This window comes from Perognathus longimembris, chromosome 9, assembly GCF_023159225.1.
Source record: "Perognathus longimembris pacificus isolate PPM17 chromosome 9, ASM2315922v1, whole genome shotgun sequence".
In the NCBI taxonomy this organism is placed as follows: Eukaryota; Metazoa; Chordata; class Mammalia; order Rodentia; family Heteromyidae; genus Perognathus; species Perognathus longimembris.
Window position 1 is genome coordinate 72,916,328 of NC_063169.1, and position 15,752 is coordinate 72,932,079.

The following is a 15,752-nucleotide window of genomic DNA, read 5'->3' on the forward strand; positions in this document are numbered from 1 at the left end:
ACAAGCCTCCAACTGATGAGACCATCTGATGGAGATCCATCAGATGCTCCCCAGCCCAGGGGGGTGGGGGAGGTAGTAGGCTGCCTAGCAAAGAAGAGGGACACCTGTATTGAAGGTGAAGGGGACACTCAGGTGAGGTATCTACAAGCAGCATATAACAGTGATGAGGACCTTTATCTTTTTAACTGGGTCAAGTTAAACTTAATAAGATTAAGTTAAAATTGCTCATTAATGGAAAAATAAGTATAAACGGCTCACAATGCAAAATAACTGGGACACAATATCGTCCACGGCCTTAAAACAAGGGATATTTCTCTGGAAAAAGGTATCATATGGACTGTTTGCTGCATGTGTACAACAAACTAATCAAAACATACTTTTGAGTGTATCATATTTAAGATCCATCCTGTGAATCACTGCAAGGTCATTAGGAAAACAATCACCATATTGAAGCATGTCTTACTTAGCATCAAACATATTCCCTACCAGAGACCATAGGCAATAACTATGAGAAAGGCAGAGTAAGGAGGGAGCAGAGGCAGAGAAAACCCTGAATCTGCAAAATACGGCCCCTGCTAGCAATGATGGGAGCTAACAAACATACCCATCTACATTGTGTTTCAGAGGGGCAATACTAACCAGGTCGCTTTTGATTAGCAGGCTTGGGACTTTTGTCCTTAGAAATTCCAACATGCAGTGGAGAAGTGGATAGGACACAGGAGCTAAAGAACAAATAGACCATGTGATGAGGATAAACAATGATACACTAGAACTGCTTCAATGAGATGTATATTTTAGGGCATTTGTAAATGCAAATTAATGCATATATGGGCATACAATGTTTAGAAATGAAAAACTCTTATCCATGTATGAAAAATATTAATATGTTTTAAGCAAAGTACTGTTTGGTGATTAAATTCTATTCTGAAATAAAGTAGCATTTTGCATTAAACTACAATCCATGTGTTTTAAGCAAGACAGAAGTAATGTAAGAACAACTGTTTCTTCCAGAGGGTCAGCATGGTTGCATTTCCTAGATTCAACCTTTATTTCTTCACATGAAAAGGAACCCAGCACACTGCTGACACCCCCACCACTGCTGACTGACACCCCCACACACACTGCTGACACCACACACACACACTGCTGACTCCCCCACACACACTGCTGACCCCCACACACACTGCTGACTGACACCCTACACACACACTGCTGACTCCCACACACACACACACACTGCTGACTGACACCCCCCACACTGCTGACTGACACCCCCCACACTGCTGACTGACACCCACACACACACTGCTGACCCCCACACACACTGCTGACTGACACCTCCACACACTGCTGACTGACACCCCCACACACTGCTGACTGACACCCACACACACACTGCTGACTGACACCCCCCCACACACACTGCTGACACCACACACACACACTGCTGACTGACACCCCCCCACACACACTGCTGACACCACACACACACACTGCTGACTCCCCCACACACACTGCTGACTGACACCCCCACACACTGCTGACTGACACCCACACACACACTGCTGACTGACACCCCCCCACACACACTGCTGACACCACACACACACACTGCTGACTCCCCCACACACACTGCTGACTGACACCCTACACACACACTGCTGACTCCCACACACACACACACTGCTGACTGACACCCCCCACACTGCTGACTGACACCCCCCACACTGCTGACTGACACCTCCCCCACACTGCTGACTGACACCCACACACACACTGCTGACTGACACCCCCCCACACACACTGCTGACTCCCCCACACACACTGCTGACTGACACCCCTCCACACTGCTGACACCTCCCCCACACTGCTGACTGACACACACACACACACACACTGCTGACTGACACCCCCACACACACTGCTGACCCCCCACACACTGCTGACACCCACACACACACTGCTGACACTCCCACACACACTGCTGACTGACACTCCCACACACACTGCTGACACCCACACACACACTGCTGACCCCCACAGACACTGCTGACTGACACCCCCACACACACTGCTGACTGACACTCCCACACACACTGCTGACACCCCACACACACACTGCTGACACCCATCCCCCGCACTCCTGACACCCCCCCACACACTGCTGACACCCACCCCCCCGCACTGCTGACAGCCTCCCATCCTGCCCTCCCACCTCCGCCCAGCACTGCTGACAGCCTCCTGCACCCTACTGTCTACATGCACTGTACCTGGGCAGCACGGACAGCACTGCCCCTTCCTGGTGGCACTGCTGAGAGCACACAAGCATGGACAGTCTGATCTCCAACACTGCAATCTGACTCCCAAACATGGACGTGAGTACACAAAATGCCTGTGGGGACAGTCACGACGTCACTAGCAGCCTGTGCATGAATACCCGTCCCAAGCCCCTACAAGACAGTGAGGAATATCCCAGAACTCACACTCACTCCATATATGGCTGACCTGGTCATTAACGCTGTCACTCATCACCGCACAGGATCCAGCAACTTGGATGCTCAGGCCCTGAAAATCTTAATTTTGAGCAAAGATAAACAAAGTAAAGGAGAGAACCTGCCGGTTTGGCCCTGTTATGAGTGCACAGCACACATCAGCATGGAGGAACAATGGGGGATGTGACAAGGAAGGAGATGGGTCCTTCTGTCACACAGCCAGCAGGGTAGAAGCCAAACATCGGAAGAGCACTGTAGGAAGGTGCAGTGGGCAGTGGGTAGCGGGGAAGAGCCTTCTGCAGCCAGAACCCATACCCAGAGTAAATGCTGAGTGATGCTGAGGCCGCATCTTAGGGACCAGTAATGGTGATCTTCCAGCCACACTCTGCACACATCTGGGGAAATCAGGCAAGGCAAGGAAAACGATCTTGTGAGAATTTGGCAGGAGAAGAGGGCTTCAGAGGACAGTACACAGGGGAGAAGGAAACGGGCTTTGGAGGACACTACATCTGGGAGAAGGCCAAGCAGAATTATGTTTGCTCCACCAGCAGAGCCAGAAAGTCTGGAAGGAGTGACCGCCATGTTTTCACTTAAACTTCTATGTCTTGTGCAGAGAAAGAAGAGAAGGGCAGACAAGAGAAAGGACGGTGTGTGGGACAGACCCTGATAAAGAACCCAAGACTAGGGCTGGGAATATGGCCTAGTGGCAAGAGTGCTTGGCTCGTATACATGAAGCCCTGGGTTCGATTCCCCAGTACCACATATACAGAAAACGGCCAGAAGTGGCACTGTGGCTCAAGTGGCAGAGTGCTAGCCTTGAGCAAAAAAAGAAGCCAGGGACCGTGCTCAGGCCCTGAGTCCAAGCCCCAAGACTGGAAAAAAAAAAAAAAAAAAAAGAACCCAAGACTAGACATGGAGTTCCTCATATTAAAGGAGGGCACAAGGAGTTGAAGCCATCTAGAACTATGGCACATGTCCACTACCATCAATGCCAAACAGGAGAGTAATGGTGGTAGTCTGAGAAGCCACATATGTGGATCAAAAGGCTCATATGAACCTGACACTCGTGGATGGAGGAGGAGGCTCATAGGAGGCTGACCCTCATCAATGGAGGAGGAAGAGGCTCACAGGAGGCTGACCCTTGTGGATGAGGGAGGAGGCTCACAGGAGGCTGACCCTTGTGGGTGAGGGAGGAGGCTCACAGGAGGCTGACCCTCATGGGTGGAGGAGGAGGAGGAGGCTCACAGGAGGCTGACCCTCATGGGTGGAGAAGGCTCACAGGAGGCTGACCCTCGTGGGTGGAGAAGGCTCACAAGAGGCTGGCCCTCGTGGGTGGAGGAGGAGGAGGCTCACAGGAGCCTGACACTCGTGGATGGAGGAGGAGGCTCACAGGAGGCTGACCCTCGTGGGTGGAGGAGGCTCACAGGAGGCTGACCCTTGTGGATGGAGGAGGAGGCTCACAGGAGGCTGACCCTCATCAATGGAGGAGGAAGAGGCTCACAGGAGGCTGACCCTTGTGGATGGAGGAGGAGGCTCACAGGAGGCTGACCCTTGTGGATAGAGGAGGCGGCTCACAGGAGGCTGACCCTTGTGGGTGGAAGAGGAGGAGGAAGTGGAGGAGGCTCACAGGAGGCTGACCCTCGTGGGTAGAGGAGGAGGCTCACACGAGCCTGACCCTCGTGGGTGGAAGAGGAGGAGGAGGAAGGTCACAGGAGGCTGACCCTCGTGGGTAGAGGAGGAAGCTCACAGGAGCCTGACCCTCGTGGGTGAAAGAGGAGGAGGAGGGTCACAGGAGGCTGAGCCTCGTGGGTAGAGGAGGAAGCTCACAGGAGCCTGACCCTCGTGGGTGGAAGAGGAGGAGGAGGGTCACAGAAGGCTGAGCCTCGTGGGTAGAGGAGGAAGCTCACAGGAGCCTGACCCTCGTGGGTAGAAGAGGAGGAGGAGGGTCACAGGAGGCTGACCCTCGTGGGTGAAGGAGGAGGAAGAAGCTCACAGGATGCTGATCCTCGTGGATGGAGGAAGAGGCTCACAGAGTCTGACACGTGTGGATGGACATCAGGCCTCACAGAGCCCAACTCACATACTCGAAGGAAGAGCCCAGCTTGTTGTGCCAAGTATCCCAGGGAAATTGGGAAGAGCAGACTTGAAGCTGTGTCCTTTGGATTCACCAACACAATAGTTCCTGATGACCTGAGTAAGTATCTAGCTACTGATTAAACGTAGCCTCAAGTTCAAATGATGATATTTTCTTTTTTCTTTTTTTTTTTTTTACCATTTCCAGGACTTTATTGGGGTTTTTTGGCAGTGAACTTTACCACCCCAGGTTACTTTTTTAAAAATCGTTCAAGTTACAGGAGATTATACTTACTGAATTTATTATCTTACCCTTGAAGTATAAATCAGCCTCCAATTCGAAGCTTGCCATGTTAAATACAAATAAGCCAATGGAGCTTCCAATCCACACACATTCAGTGCTGTCAGAGACAAATTTTAAAAGACAGAGGAGACACTAAACCCTCTTCTCCTTCCCCAGGGTTAAGGCTCAGCTTCTCACTGCCCACTGTCTCCCCATGTGTACACCTCATTATGGATAAGCCAGGGCTAAACACCCGTTCCAACCACACACAGTCAGCGAGGAGACTTGGGCTGGCCTCCCTAGGCACCCACTGGCTGCCTACTGGAGACAGAATCTTGCAGCAGCCACAGGCCAACCCAGCCTGGCTCTGGCCCACGTGCTTTCTTCTGAGGCTACAGAAGTGGGGCTACATCCTTAGGGCCCACTGTTCTGGTAAGGTCCTGGCATGAAGTTCAAGCCCACCATAGCCCCTGCTCCTAAAGCTCCTGTAGCTATATGGTAAAGGAGGTAACAAGCTCAGCGAACAGCCTCCCTGTGCCCCAGAGGTACAGCACATCGGTGTGCAATATGGGTCTGTGAATTATCAATCGACCATCAACACAGATCTGTGGGTTACCAATTGACCATCAAAATAGATGTGTGGATAATCAACTGACCATCAACACAGATGTGTGAGTTATCAACCGACCATCAACACAAGTCTGTGGGTTATCAATCAACAATCAACACAGATGTGTGTTACCAATGGATAATCAACAGGCCTCCAAAGCAAGACATGCCAGGCTTAGAGATGCTCTCCCATATGCTCCACCTCAGCTCAGCTGCCATCACCATCAATGCAGCACCACAGCCATCCTGCCCCCAGGCCTACGCTACACATCCCAGCAGAAATCCAAGACAGGACCCTGGCTTTGTCCTTGTTGAGACCTCTGGAGGGTGGCAGAGGGGTCAGTGTCCTGCCCAGTGAGCAGCTGGCAGCATGATTAGTGCCTTCCTGTCCTTAGTTTGTCCCTGGACCAGCTAGGGGAGCTCTGCCTCCAGGACCAAGACAGCTCAAAGCAAACTGCCCTTGGGCTTTCATTTCCTCTCAAAGCACATCTCTATGACTGCCTGAGCTTTCTTAAGGGGAGAAATGAACAGAATTGCACACGATGCCACCTTGGGTTCCCAAGTGTTTACAGTATTTCCATCCAGCATAGAAATAGGTAAAATTCATTTAGGGTTAAGTTGAAATACACACTTCACATGGGGAAAAGAAGGAGTTATTAAGTTATAATTGCCCACTTTCTAAATGAAAGTCCTATGACAAAGATAAACATCTGCCTAGATTTGAGTGGGCAAAATTAAAATAATCTAATTCTTGGTTCTATACGTGTATAAAACCACCCAAATTTATCAAATCTAAGTCTTTAAATATATGATTCTAAGATCGCTATAGTCAGTAAAGTCAGGAACAACAGAATCTGGGATGTTTGTCATTCTGAGCTGTGGGTTTCTACCATACATACATGCCGTGCTCAGCAGCAGGAACGTGTGGAAGTGCACAGTGAGCAAGCACGAGGACCGGCAGAGCTGCTTCAACCTCTTCTGTGTCTACCTTCTTACCACACAGCTGCTGATCCCCTCCTAGGGATTAGTGAAGTCACTTTTTAAGATGAAGGGCAGAGAACTAGTTCAGTGGGATGCTACAGCAAATACAGACTGCTAGTCTAAAACAAAAGTCAGAATCAAAAACATGAAAATAAATAGAAAATTACACTGTTGATTCTGAAGTTAAGGGAGGATAGAATTTAACATACTGAACCAAGAAGGGGAGTAGGGGGGGAAGACTTTCAATGTAAAGTCGTTATCTCCCTAGTTCCTAAAGTAGAAATGGCTATCTATAACAGAAATGATGAAAGCCAAGGCTTACATACAGCTCTAGGGAAAAGTAAGAATATAGCACAGGTCAGTAATTTCTAAACAAAATTTTTAAATCTTTTAAAGCTAAAATTACAAGAATAAGCCAGAAGACAAATGTGTGGGATAGTTAGGTAACATGAAAATTAACAGCATGTACCTATAAACAGAGCCAGTGCCACTGGAAAACAATTGTCAACACTTCTGAGTGGAGGTTCCTTCCTCCCCTGGTGTAAAGCTGAGGTGCCAGACTTTGAAGTCAGGCCCCACCACGTGAACCCCATTTTAGAATCGAACCCTGAGCCAATCAGATTTGTACCTGTGTTCTAATCTTGCTTGCACAGCTGATTGTTGTAACCTTGTTCTTTGCCTTTATAAGCCCTGTGTAATCATAGCTCGAGGCTCCCTCCTAACCTCCGCTGTGTCGGTGGGTAGGACGAGGCCCGAGTTGGCAGCTCGTTAAATAAAGCCTTGCCTTGCTTTTGCATTTCGGAGTGTCTGAATCTCGGTGGTCTTCTTGGGGGTGGTCTTGCGACTTGGCACAACAAAGCGACAGGGTGTGCACACACCAGGCCCACACCTACCCTCGGAGGAACCTATGTCCACCCTCTGAAAGCTGCAGAACATACTCAAGGGGCCGTGTCCTTGGCTCCGAGTCTCCATCCCTCCATACATGCAGGGCCTTGTGGTGTTAGGTCAGGAGCCTGCTGGTCTAGCCTGCACCCTGGCTCACAGTACATGCAGGGTCTGGCCCTTTTCTAATCAAGGAATCTCTTGTCCATACTCCCTCCCCAGCCCACCTAACAGAGGCTCTGGAGAAGTGATGGTGAGTGCTGCACTTAAGCCGGAGGCCCTGTGAGACTCAGCAGCACACCTGGCAGTCTGTGTGGTCCAGGCTTTCCCCTTCTGGTGGAGAAGGTCTCACTCTTCTTCCTTAAGTCCACACATGCCACACGGCGGTAATGATGTCCTTCCATCAAACTGAAGATCTGAAGCTACAAAACCAAAGCACCGTGTAGATATGAATCTCTCCCATCACGTAATACTTACATACTTACTACAAGCAGTAAAAACCCAAAGATCATGCTGGGTTTAGAGCATGTAGGTCACCACATCTGTGAGGCGCTGAATGTTCACTTCTCTTCTTCTAAACACTGCTCCTGGGTCCCCACCCTTGGAAAATCCCCACAGACTCAGCACACCTGCTCAGAAGGGGCAGTAGATCCAGAAGGCTGAGGTCAAGGACAGACACACCCCTATCATACAGGCTCCTTAAGACATGCCCAGCATGAGGTCCCAAGGCCCCACTCTATGTCCTCACAGCCCGTGGCAGAGACTCAGCCACAAACACCTCTGATCTCTCTCCAGAGGGTAAGACACAGGGCAGCAGTAACTGTCAAAAAGCATGTAAATTATCTTAGCTTCTTACTGCACCTTTGCCATATTTATACCAAATTTTATCAATGCTTGGTGAAATAAAAATTGTTCATATTTTTTAATTATTCAAGTTAAAAATTGAAACAGGTAAGGCACCAATGGCTCATGCCTCATGAAGCTGAGATCTGGGGCTCATAGTTCTAAGTCAGCCCCAGCAGGAAAATCTGTGAGACTCATATATAACCAGTAAAAAGCCAGAAGTAGAGATGTAGCTCAAGAGGTAGAGTGCTAGCCTTGAGCAAAAAAAATCTCAGGGTCAGTGCCCAAGCCCTGAGTTTAAAGGACCAGAAAAAAAGAGCAGATGGAGTATTTTCAGTCTTCAAAAAAATAAAGTTGATGCTGATTATTGAACAGGTAGTTCTCAACTACTGAAATACTCCAGAGTCCACACGGTGCTTCTAGAACATGCACATCACCAGGCTCCTCTGCAGCCCAGGGACCCAGCCAGGGTACTGGGATGCACAAGAGGTTACAGCTCCAACGTGCTAGTGACCAGCTTCATGAGCCCAGCTCCAGGTCACTGGAAAATGGAGGCCTCCGTGCCAAGCTCTCACCTGGCCATCGGCACACCCCGTGACAAGCTGCTTGCTTTCCCCGTGGATGAGAAGACTCAGGAGAGGGTACGCTGTGGAGATGAGCAGAGGACAGTCAGACTCCTGTGTTGGGAGCTAACAGCGAAATTCACCCTAACTTCTGGCTTACTCTCAAGGGCGTGCAAGGTCACGGCTTAGGGAGCCAAAGTTTATCCTAACCTCTGGCCATGTTATCTCAAGGACATGCAAGGACATGGTTTACTTGAAGGACAGTACTAATCCCGAGATGTTTTATTATGTCAACAAGAGTCTGTTATGTATACCATCCGACCATGCCTTGTTTTACTGTCTGTTGTTATTTACCAATTTCAAGGCCTTCCTGTTTTCTTAAACCTTAGTTAATCCTATGCTATTTCCTGGTTGTCAAACTGTATATAAGCTGGAATTTAAAAATATACATGGCTGCAGTCTTGAGGTTCAACCTTGCGGCTGCAGACCTCCCGTACCGGGAATTTGTCCCAAGAGAAAAGAACGGGTGGCTGTTGCTCCGCTGGCCACAAGCAGCCCTGGTGAGTCAAACCTCACTAGCTCACCAAAAGCCTGTGAGCCAGAGCAAGCAAGTCCCCTGGTGGCCGCCAGCAGCTGGAGGAAGCTCAACCCAGGCAGCACTGCACATGGGCAGAAGGAAATTTGGGGCTTATGATGAGAAAAGCAAATAAATAGATGTCTTGTTCTATTATTTAAGAAAGTAGTGCATGAAATCCCATTTCATTTATGATAGTTTAAACTGTCCAGAATTTAGGATCATTAGATAAATAAAGATCAACACTATATACTTTAATACTATATACTTTAAGCTATAAATGTTATCAAAGATCATGTTTATAATTATTTCCATCACAGACAAGTGATTGTGCATAATTAACCTCAGGAAAAATGATAACATACTTCTAAAGAAATGTGCTTTACCCTGAGAGTAGTGAATAGTTCGGAGTTGTATGGGGTCAACTGACCGCAGGGAGATCGCTGGATCATTGGTAAATTGACCCCAGGGAGATTGCTGGACCTTGGGGAGAGGTAACTCTACCAGGTCATTGAGGCATCTGTGTGATCTTTAAATGGCACTTTCACATTACACACCACAGGAAAAAAAAGACACATCATGCTTATATTTATTCCCCTTTCCTAGTGAAAACATGGCACATGTGAAGAATACATTCATCATAGGAGGTGGCCCTAAGGGATAGGTGTGGAACCTGCAGGTGAGCCACTCCCAGACTACATACACCATGTCTCAGGCTCCCAGGAGATCCACACTGAGACTGCTAATGCATCAGGCATACGTCTTTCTACCTGGGTGTTCATTTCACTCATCACCAAAAAGATAGTTCAAAGAACACACATAGCTCATGAGGTCTAACCCATCCCCTAACTCCACACACACCAGACCAGGAGGGACTCGTGGCCTATAAATACCTCCATCTTCAGGCCTGGCTCCACACAAGAGCAGAGGGCTGATGGCCGCCTACAGCCAATATTTTACTTGAGAGCCAACATGCTTTGTCCAGTTTCCTAAAACAGAGGCTCAGACTTGTAGCGCATGCTGATTTCAAACTAAAAATCCTAAAGACACTAAAGTGAAAAAATACATCAGCATATGGCTATATAAAAGTGAGACTGACAGATTTGGACCACTGGATCTCTGAGAGATAACAGACTATGAGAATCTGGTTACACAAGCCTATGTAGTGAAAATGTAGCCAATTTTTAAATTTACCTGTTAAAATGGATGAACTGTATATTAATGATCCCATACAATGGTCCCAGACCTTCGAATAGACAAACATTGTTTTAGAAGAGGTAAACATGTTGCCATTACTTCCAAAGTGTGAACAATATTCTTTCCAATTACATGTTAATCTAGGTGAACAATTATCAAACACAATAAAGATCATCATAAATAGAGCTTTTGAAGCATGATACAAGATGTCAGAATCATGAAGAAAAAGAAATCATAACAGTTTCAGAGTGACCACTTCTGATTTGAGCAAACTGAAGTCTCACACCAAGGAGAAGGGTAGAACAACTCCTGAATGGGTTATCAAGACCCCAAGGAGGGGCAAAATGAAAAGATGCTGGTGTCTGCCTGCAGGGCCCCGTGTCTGCTGTGAAGAGTGCTCAGCCACAGAGCTGCATCCAGCTGTGGTATTCACAAGTGCTTCCCATGTACACACCATGTCCTATGTGGTAGGCACAACTCCAGTCACCAATAACGCAAAAGGAACCATTGTGTCCATGTAACACACAAAAATGTAACAGAGTTACAAATGAGTTTATCCAACAATTGTTGGCAAGTGGTGCACCCCAGATTCAGTTCTTAATACCTGATCCAAACTCAGGAAAATCAATACCTGTTGTAGTATAACCGGCTTTCATGGAACAAGTATTTACACATACTCACAGCTTCAGTCTGCTCATATGTATTCACTGCCTTCAACTTTTCTTTCAGGACAATATATAATGTTCTCCCTTCATCAGTCCAAAGGTAACATGGTTGCAAGCTACTTTATTTCTGCTAAAGCACAAGTGGACACACTCTTCTGCTCTTGGTCACAGAGGACAGTGTGGTAACTAAACTGATGCCTCAGCCTCAAGGTCCTGGACTGGAGGAGGCCCGTGTGTCCTTAAGCCTGTGTAGCAATCCCAGAGGCCCAATAACTGTCCTGTGGAGAAACATCCAACCCCAAGCCCAGTCAGAACATCAAGATGCAGCTTATGCAGAAATATGTGATAATAGCCTTCTTGCATTAAGTGTGGTAGAAATAGAACTGCGTGTGTAGCAGTGACCATCCATAATGCTGCAAAGATGCTCATAACCAGAGCTGCTTAACATCCAGCCTACCTTAAAGCTCCTGTCTTCGGACACTGAGATGAGCACTTCTGCTTGCCAGGGACAGAACTCCACGGCCGTCACTGAGCCACAGTGGCCCTGCAGCTCCACCTGCACAGAGTGCTTCTGCAAGGATTTACAAAGTGACTCTGGGACACTCTGGAGTTACCATCATCAACAAGTCATAAGTGCTTCTAAAAGAGTTCCTGTTGAGATACATTTTACTTTACCTGTCCCTTCTTAGAAGTTAGCATGCTGATGACTGAGGCCTGCTCTGGGGAATGCACAGGCAACTAGAAAAGGTGAAAACTAGCCAAAGTGGATCTGACTTAAATGTAACCCTGACATGTCACTGTTTTCCATCTTCCTGGAAACCTGTTTTCTACCATCCAAAACCCAGTCCTGAGGAGGAGTACTCAGCCTTTTATTCTCCAATGTCTCTCTGCATCTCAGATCCTTCCATCTGTTTCTCTATCACTGTCTCTCTGTCTCTGAGTCTCAGTTTGGGTTCTTCTATCAGTATCTACTTGTCTCTGTCTCAGGCCACTTATATCTCTGTCTTTTTCTTTATCTCCTTGTTTCTCTCTCTCTCTCTCCTTGTATCTCTGCCTCTCTGTTCCCTTTCCACCTTCTACCTTTCAGAAAGCACCTATCCTATCTCCCATCTCCCATCTCCCTCAGCAGCTACTCTCTCTAGGGAGTTACTAGAACACAATAATATAGTATGTCTAGATAGTACTCTGATTGAGCTAAGTGAGTTATCCTCTCCTCAAATTCTGAATTTCCCATATCCCAAAGCAATGTCCTAGAAGCCCGTGTCATAAGTTCATAGTCCATAATGTGGTCTGAGAAATGTCAATGATAGATAGCACCAGAGCTCCTGATAGACACAGCCACCTCTCACTTTGCACGGTTGGGGGCACTCTGGCAGTCATGAGGGGGCCTCACCTTGATCTCACACACTCAACCTAGATAGGAACAACACTGACAACACACTGGGGAAGGTGGGATGGACGGATGGATATCTGAAGATAAAAATCCATTCTATTTGGGGGCTGGGAATATGGCCTAGTGGTAAAGTGCTCGCCTCATATATACTAAGCCCTGGGTTTGATCCTCAGCACCACATATATAGAAAAGGCCAGAAGTGGCACTGTGGCTCAAGTGGTAGAGTGCTAGCCTTGAGCAAAAAGAAGCCAGGGACAGCGCTCAGACCTTGAGTTCAAGCCCCAGGACTTTCTATTTGTATACATTCTATTTGTATTCCCAAATGTCTAGTACACATGAGACCCATGATAATCACTTAATATTTCATGTGTCCTAATCTAAATGTTTAATGTGTTCAACAAGCTGCAGAAGGAAAGCCTCCTTGATATCTGCATTCACCTAACAAGGGAATCGAACCCAGGGCTTCATGTATATGAGGCAAGTGCTCTTGCCACTAGGCCATATTCCCGGCCCCCACCTAACAAGGGAGATGGCAGGATAGGGATCATTTCCAGAGAACTCCCAAATAGCTTCAAAGAATCAGTCCTCCCTCCAACTTTCCATCCCCTCCCACTTTGTGACATGGCACTCCCTTGCCATGGCTCAAGCATCAGGTCACAACAAATACTATGTTTGAAATCCACAATCTAAAATGGCTTCATTTTCACATAGATTGAGCACAGCTCTGAAGGGCCCCCTAAGAAATAAGAGTTCTACTAAACATGTTGGCTAAAGACATCTTTGATCCAGGTTTCATGTAAAGTTCTTATGATTTACATAAACAGCTCCAAGTTCAGAGGCTTTCCAATAACCAAATGTTTTCATTTGTTGTTTCCCCTGTAACTTCATAAGAATATACCAAATTAAAACGGTCACTTAGAAAACAAGCAGGAACAAAGGCCGGTGGAACTTCAGCTCTAGCTGCTCCTCCGGTCTTGGACTCCATGGCTTCCCACATATGGAAATCTTACCTCCACATCCAGCATGAAGATTTTGTTTCCAGCACACACTGCAACAAAGTGGTCATGGGGGTCAAACCTCACACAAAGTACTCTTCCCAGAAGGGTGCCGACAACAGTCCCTTGAGGAATCAGCCCTAGGGCAAGTTTTAAGTTAGTGTCAGTATATATCCGCCATGAATTATGCTCTAAAACTGCCTAAAGAGTGGCAATGTACTGGAATAGGGCTTGGGTCTTTGACAGCCTCTAGAACATTCTTGTGAAGCGTCAGGAGCACAAGACATGCCTGCGGGTGACAGCCCAGTCAGCAATCAGGACAAGTGTCTTCTGCGGCCACAGGCACCTGTGAGTCCAGACTGAGCACTGAACCCAGTGTTTTTTCTCCATGTCTACCCCATCAAGAACCAGCCATGACAATGACTTTGGCCAATGTAGACTGGGCAGAGGACGGTGTAACAACAAAGCCACGAGGTTTTGCAAGCCAGCCTGAAGGTGAAGATGACAAGCATGTAGAGCAGGGCCAGACCAGAAGACTGCAGCTTCGCGTAAATAAACAAGCAGAAAGGACAGCTCCTGCCACCTGTCCTAGGCCAGACGGAAGCTGCCATTGTGCAGCATGACGGTCACCAGCCAGCCAAGACCCCACAGACAGGAGCATGTGTGTCCTGCTGTGGCATGATAAGGGTTGTCAAACCTCACTATATTAGAGTTTACTCTTAGCTGCTGTACTCCATTTTGCTTTTGTGACTCCATCTTAAAAGACAGGACTGCACTCCTGCCGTAAGACTAGTTCCTTATGGTTTGACATTTAAAAATTATGTATCCACTGCTCTATTTATGTTCCTAAGTAATGGTGATGCTGCCCTCGCTCAATGCTTGCTTACGGCATTGGTTAGCTTCTATCACTTCCTGCTTGGCTTGCACCTGCAGGAAAGAACCGCTAGGAACTTTCCACCCCTGAGCAAACAAAGAGGCAAACTTTTTGCTTAAAAACAGCCCTGAGAATAGGCTCAGGACTGCATTTTTTAGCACCTGACTGCCCAGTGTAGTCCTGGCTGGTAATAAAGACTTTCTTTTGGCTATACTCTGTGTCTCTCCTGGTGGCTTACCCCTCAACAGACCTGCAGACAGGAACATGCATGTCACCGGGGTGCTGCTGCAGCTAGGGGCCAGGCCCTCCCAGAGTCACTCAACCTTTCACAGCGCTGGAGTGGGCCAATCTCCCTATAGAAACTGAGGATGTGGCCACCAACCAGGACATGATCACCAAGTATACCAGGCTTCTGCCTCTATGGAAATGGATATGGAGGAGATGAGGGAAAGCTTCAATCGGCCATGGATAAACAAAACATAAATAAGCTGACTACATTGGGCAGGGGACACGGTGAAGAAACCACCCAGTGAAGGGTACTGGATTCCAGGTGGCCAGGGGGTGGGGGGAGCAGGGCAAAAGAGATATTTGGGCCAAGACCTGAAGGGTATGAAGCTGACAGCAACTAGAAGCTTGTCAGGAAAGGACTGCACCCTCTCAGCCTCACCAGGCTAAAGCTGGAGCCTGCAAGTGTCCACCTGAGGTGGGGCATGGGGGGAGAAGAAGAGGGAGGAGGAGGCTTTGAGAAGAGGCATGACACAGTGGATTGGCTTTTAATGGGCCCTCTGGCTTCTGAATTGAGGACAAAATGCCAGTAAGGGGAGAACAGGTCGAAGGAGATGGCAAGGAGTGCAAGAATCTAGATCAGAGATTTGTGGCTTTGGGTAACACTGGGGGTGAGCAAGAGATGCCACAGAATGGATATGGTGTGAAGGCAAAATACAACTCAACAGTGGACTGAACACAGGAAGTGATAGGACAGCCCCAGCTAACCCAAGTGGTCAGAATGACAGTGCAGTGGTGAGCCGAGATGGGAGGACTGGAGGAGGGCTTGTTGGGGAGGTAGACCCCCACGGAAGCTGAGAATGGTCTTGGACATCAGAGTAAATGTCTAGAAGCGAGTTATCAGGAGGCTGAATTAGGAGAGGGCCCAGCAAGGGAAAAGGAGCAAGCCGTAGCACCTAGGCTCTGGGTACACAGCCTGGGGGAGGGGTTGGGGATGTGAGAGGAAAGGCCTACATGCCAACACTGAGAAGTCAGAAGAAGGCACCCAGGATCAAGAGATCAACAGGCCTGAAGGGCTGAGAACTGACCCTAGGCAGTGCTGT

The 15,752-nt window shown here is 48.0% G+C and overlaps 1 protein-coding gene across 3 annotated transcripts in view; it reads right to left on the bottom strand.

Moving 5' to 3' along the window:
* The window catches only part of Wdr27 (WD repeat domain 27), a 48,941-nt gene that overhangs the window by 25,744 nt on the left and 7,445 nt on the right, over positions 1–15,752 (bottom strand). For all 3 annotated transcript variants that reach the window (XM_048354460.1, XM_048354459.1, XM_048354461.1), the window contains 10 exons: positions 13,566–13,690; positions 11,620–11,733; positions 10,495–10,546; positions 8,739–8,809; positions 7,622–7,742; positions 6,357–6,474; positions 4,878–4,966; positions 2,506–2,573; positions 2,271–2,392; positions 640–722 (listed from right to left, as the gene is read on the bottom strand). In XM_048354460.1, coding sequence (XP_048210417.1) covers positions 640–722; positions 2,271–2,392; positions 2,506–2,573; positions 4,878–4,966; positions 6,357–6,474; positions 7,622–7,742; positions 8,739–8,809; positions 10,495–10,546; positions 11,620–11,733; positions 13,566–13,690 — 963 coding nt within the window. The remainder of the gene's footprint in view (positions 1–639; positions 723–2,270; positions 2,393–2,505; positions 2,574–4,877; positions 4,967–6,356; positions 6,475–7,621; positions 7,743–8,738; positions 8,810–10,494; positions 10,547–11,619; positions 11,734–13,565; positions 13,691–15,752) is intronic.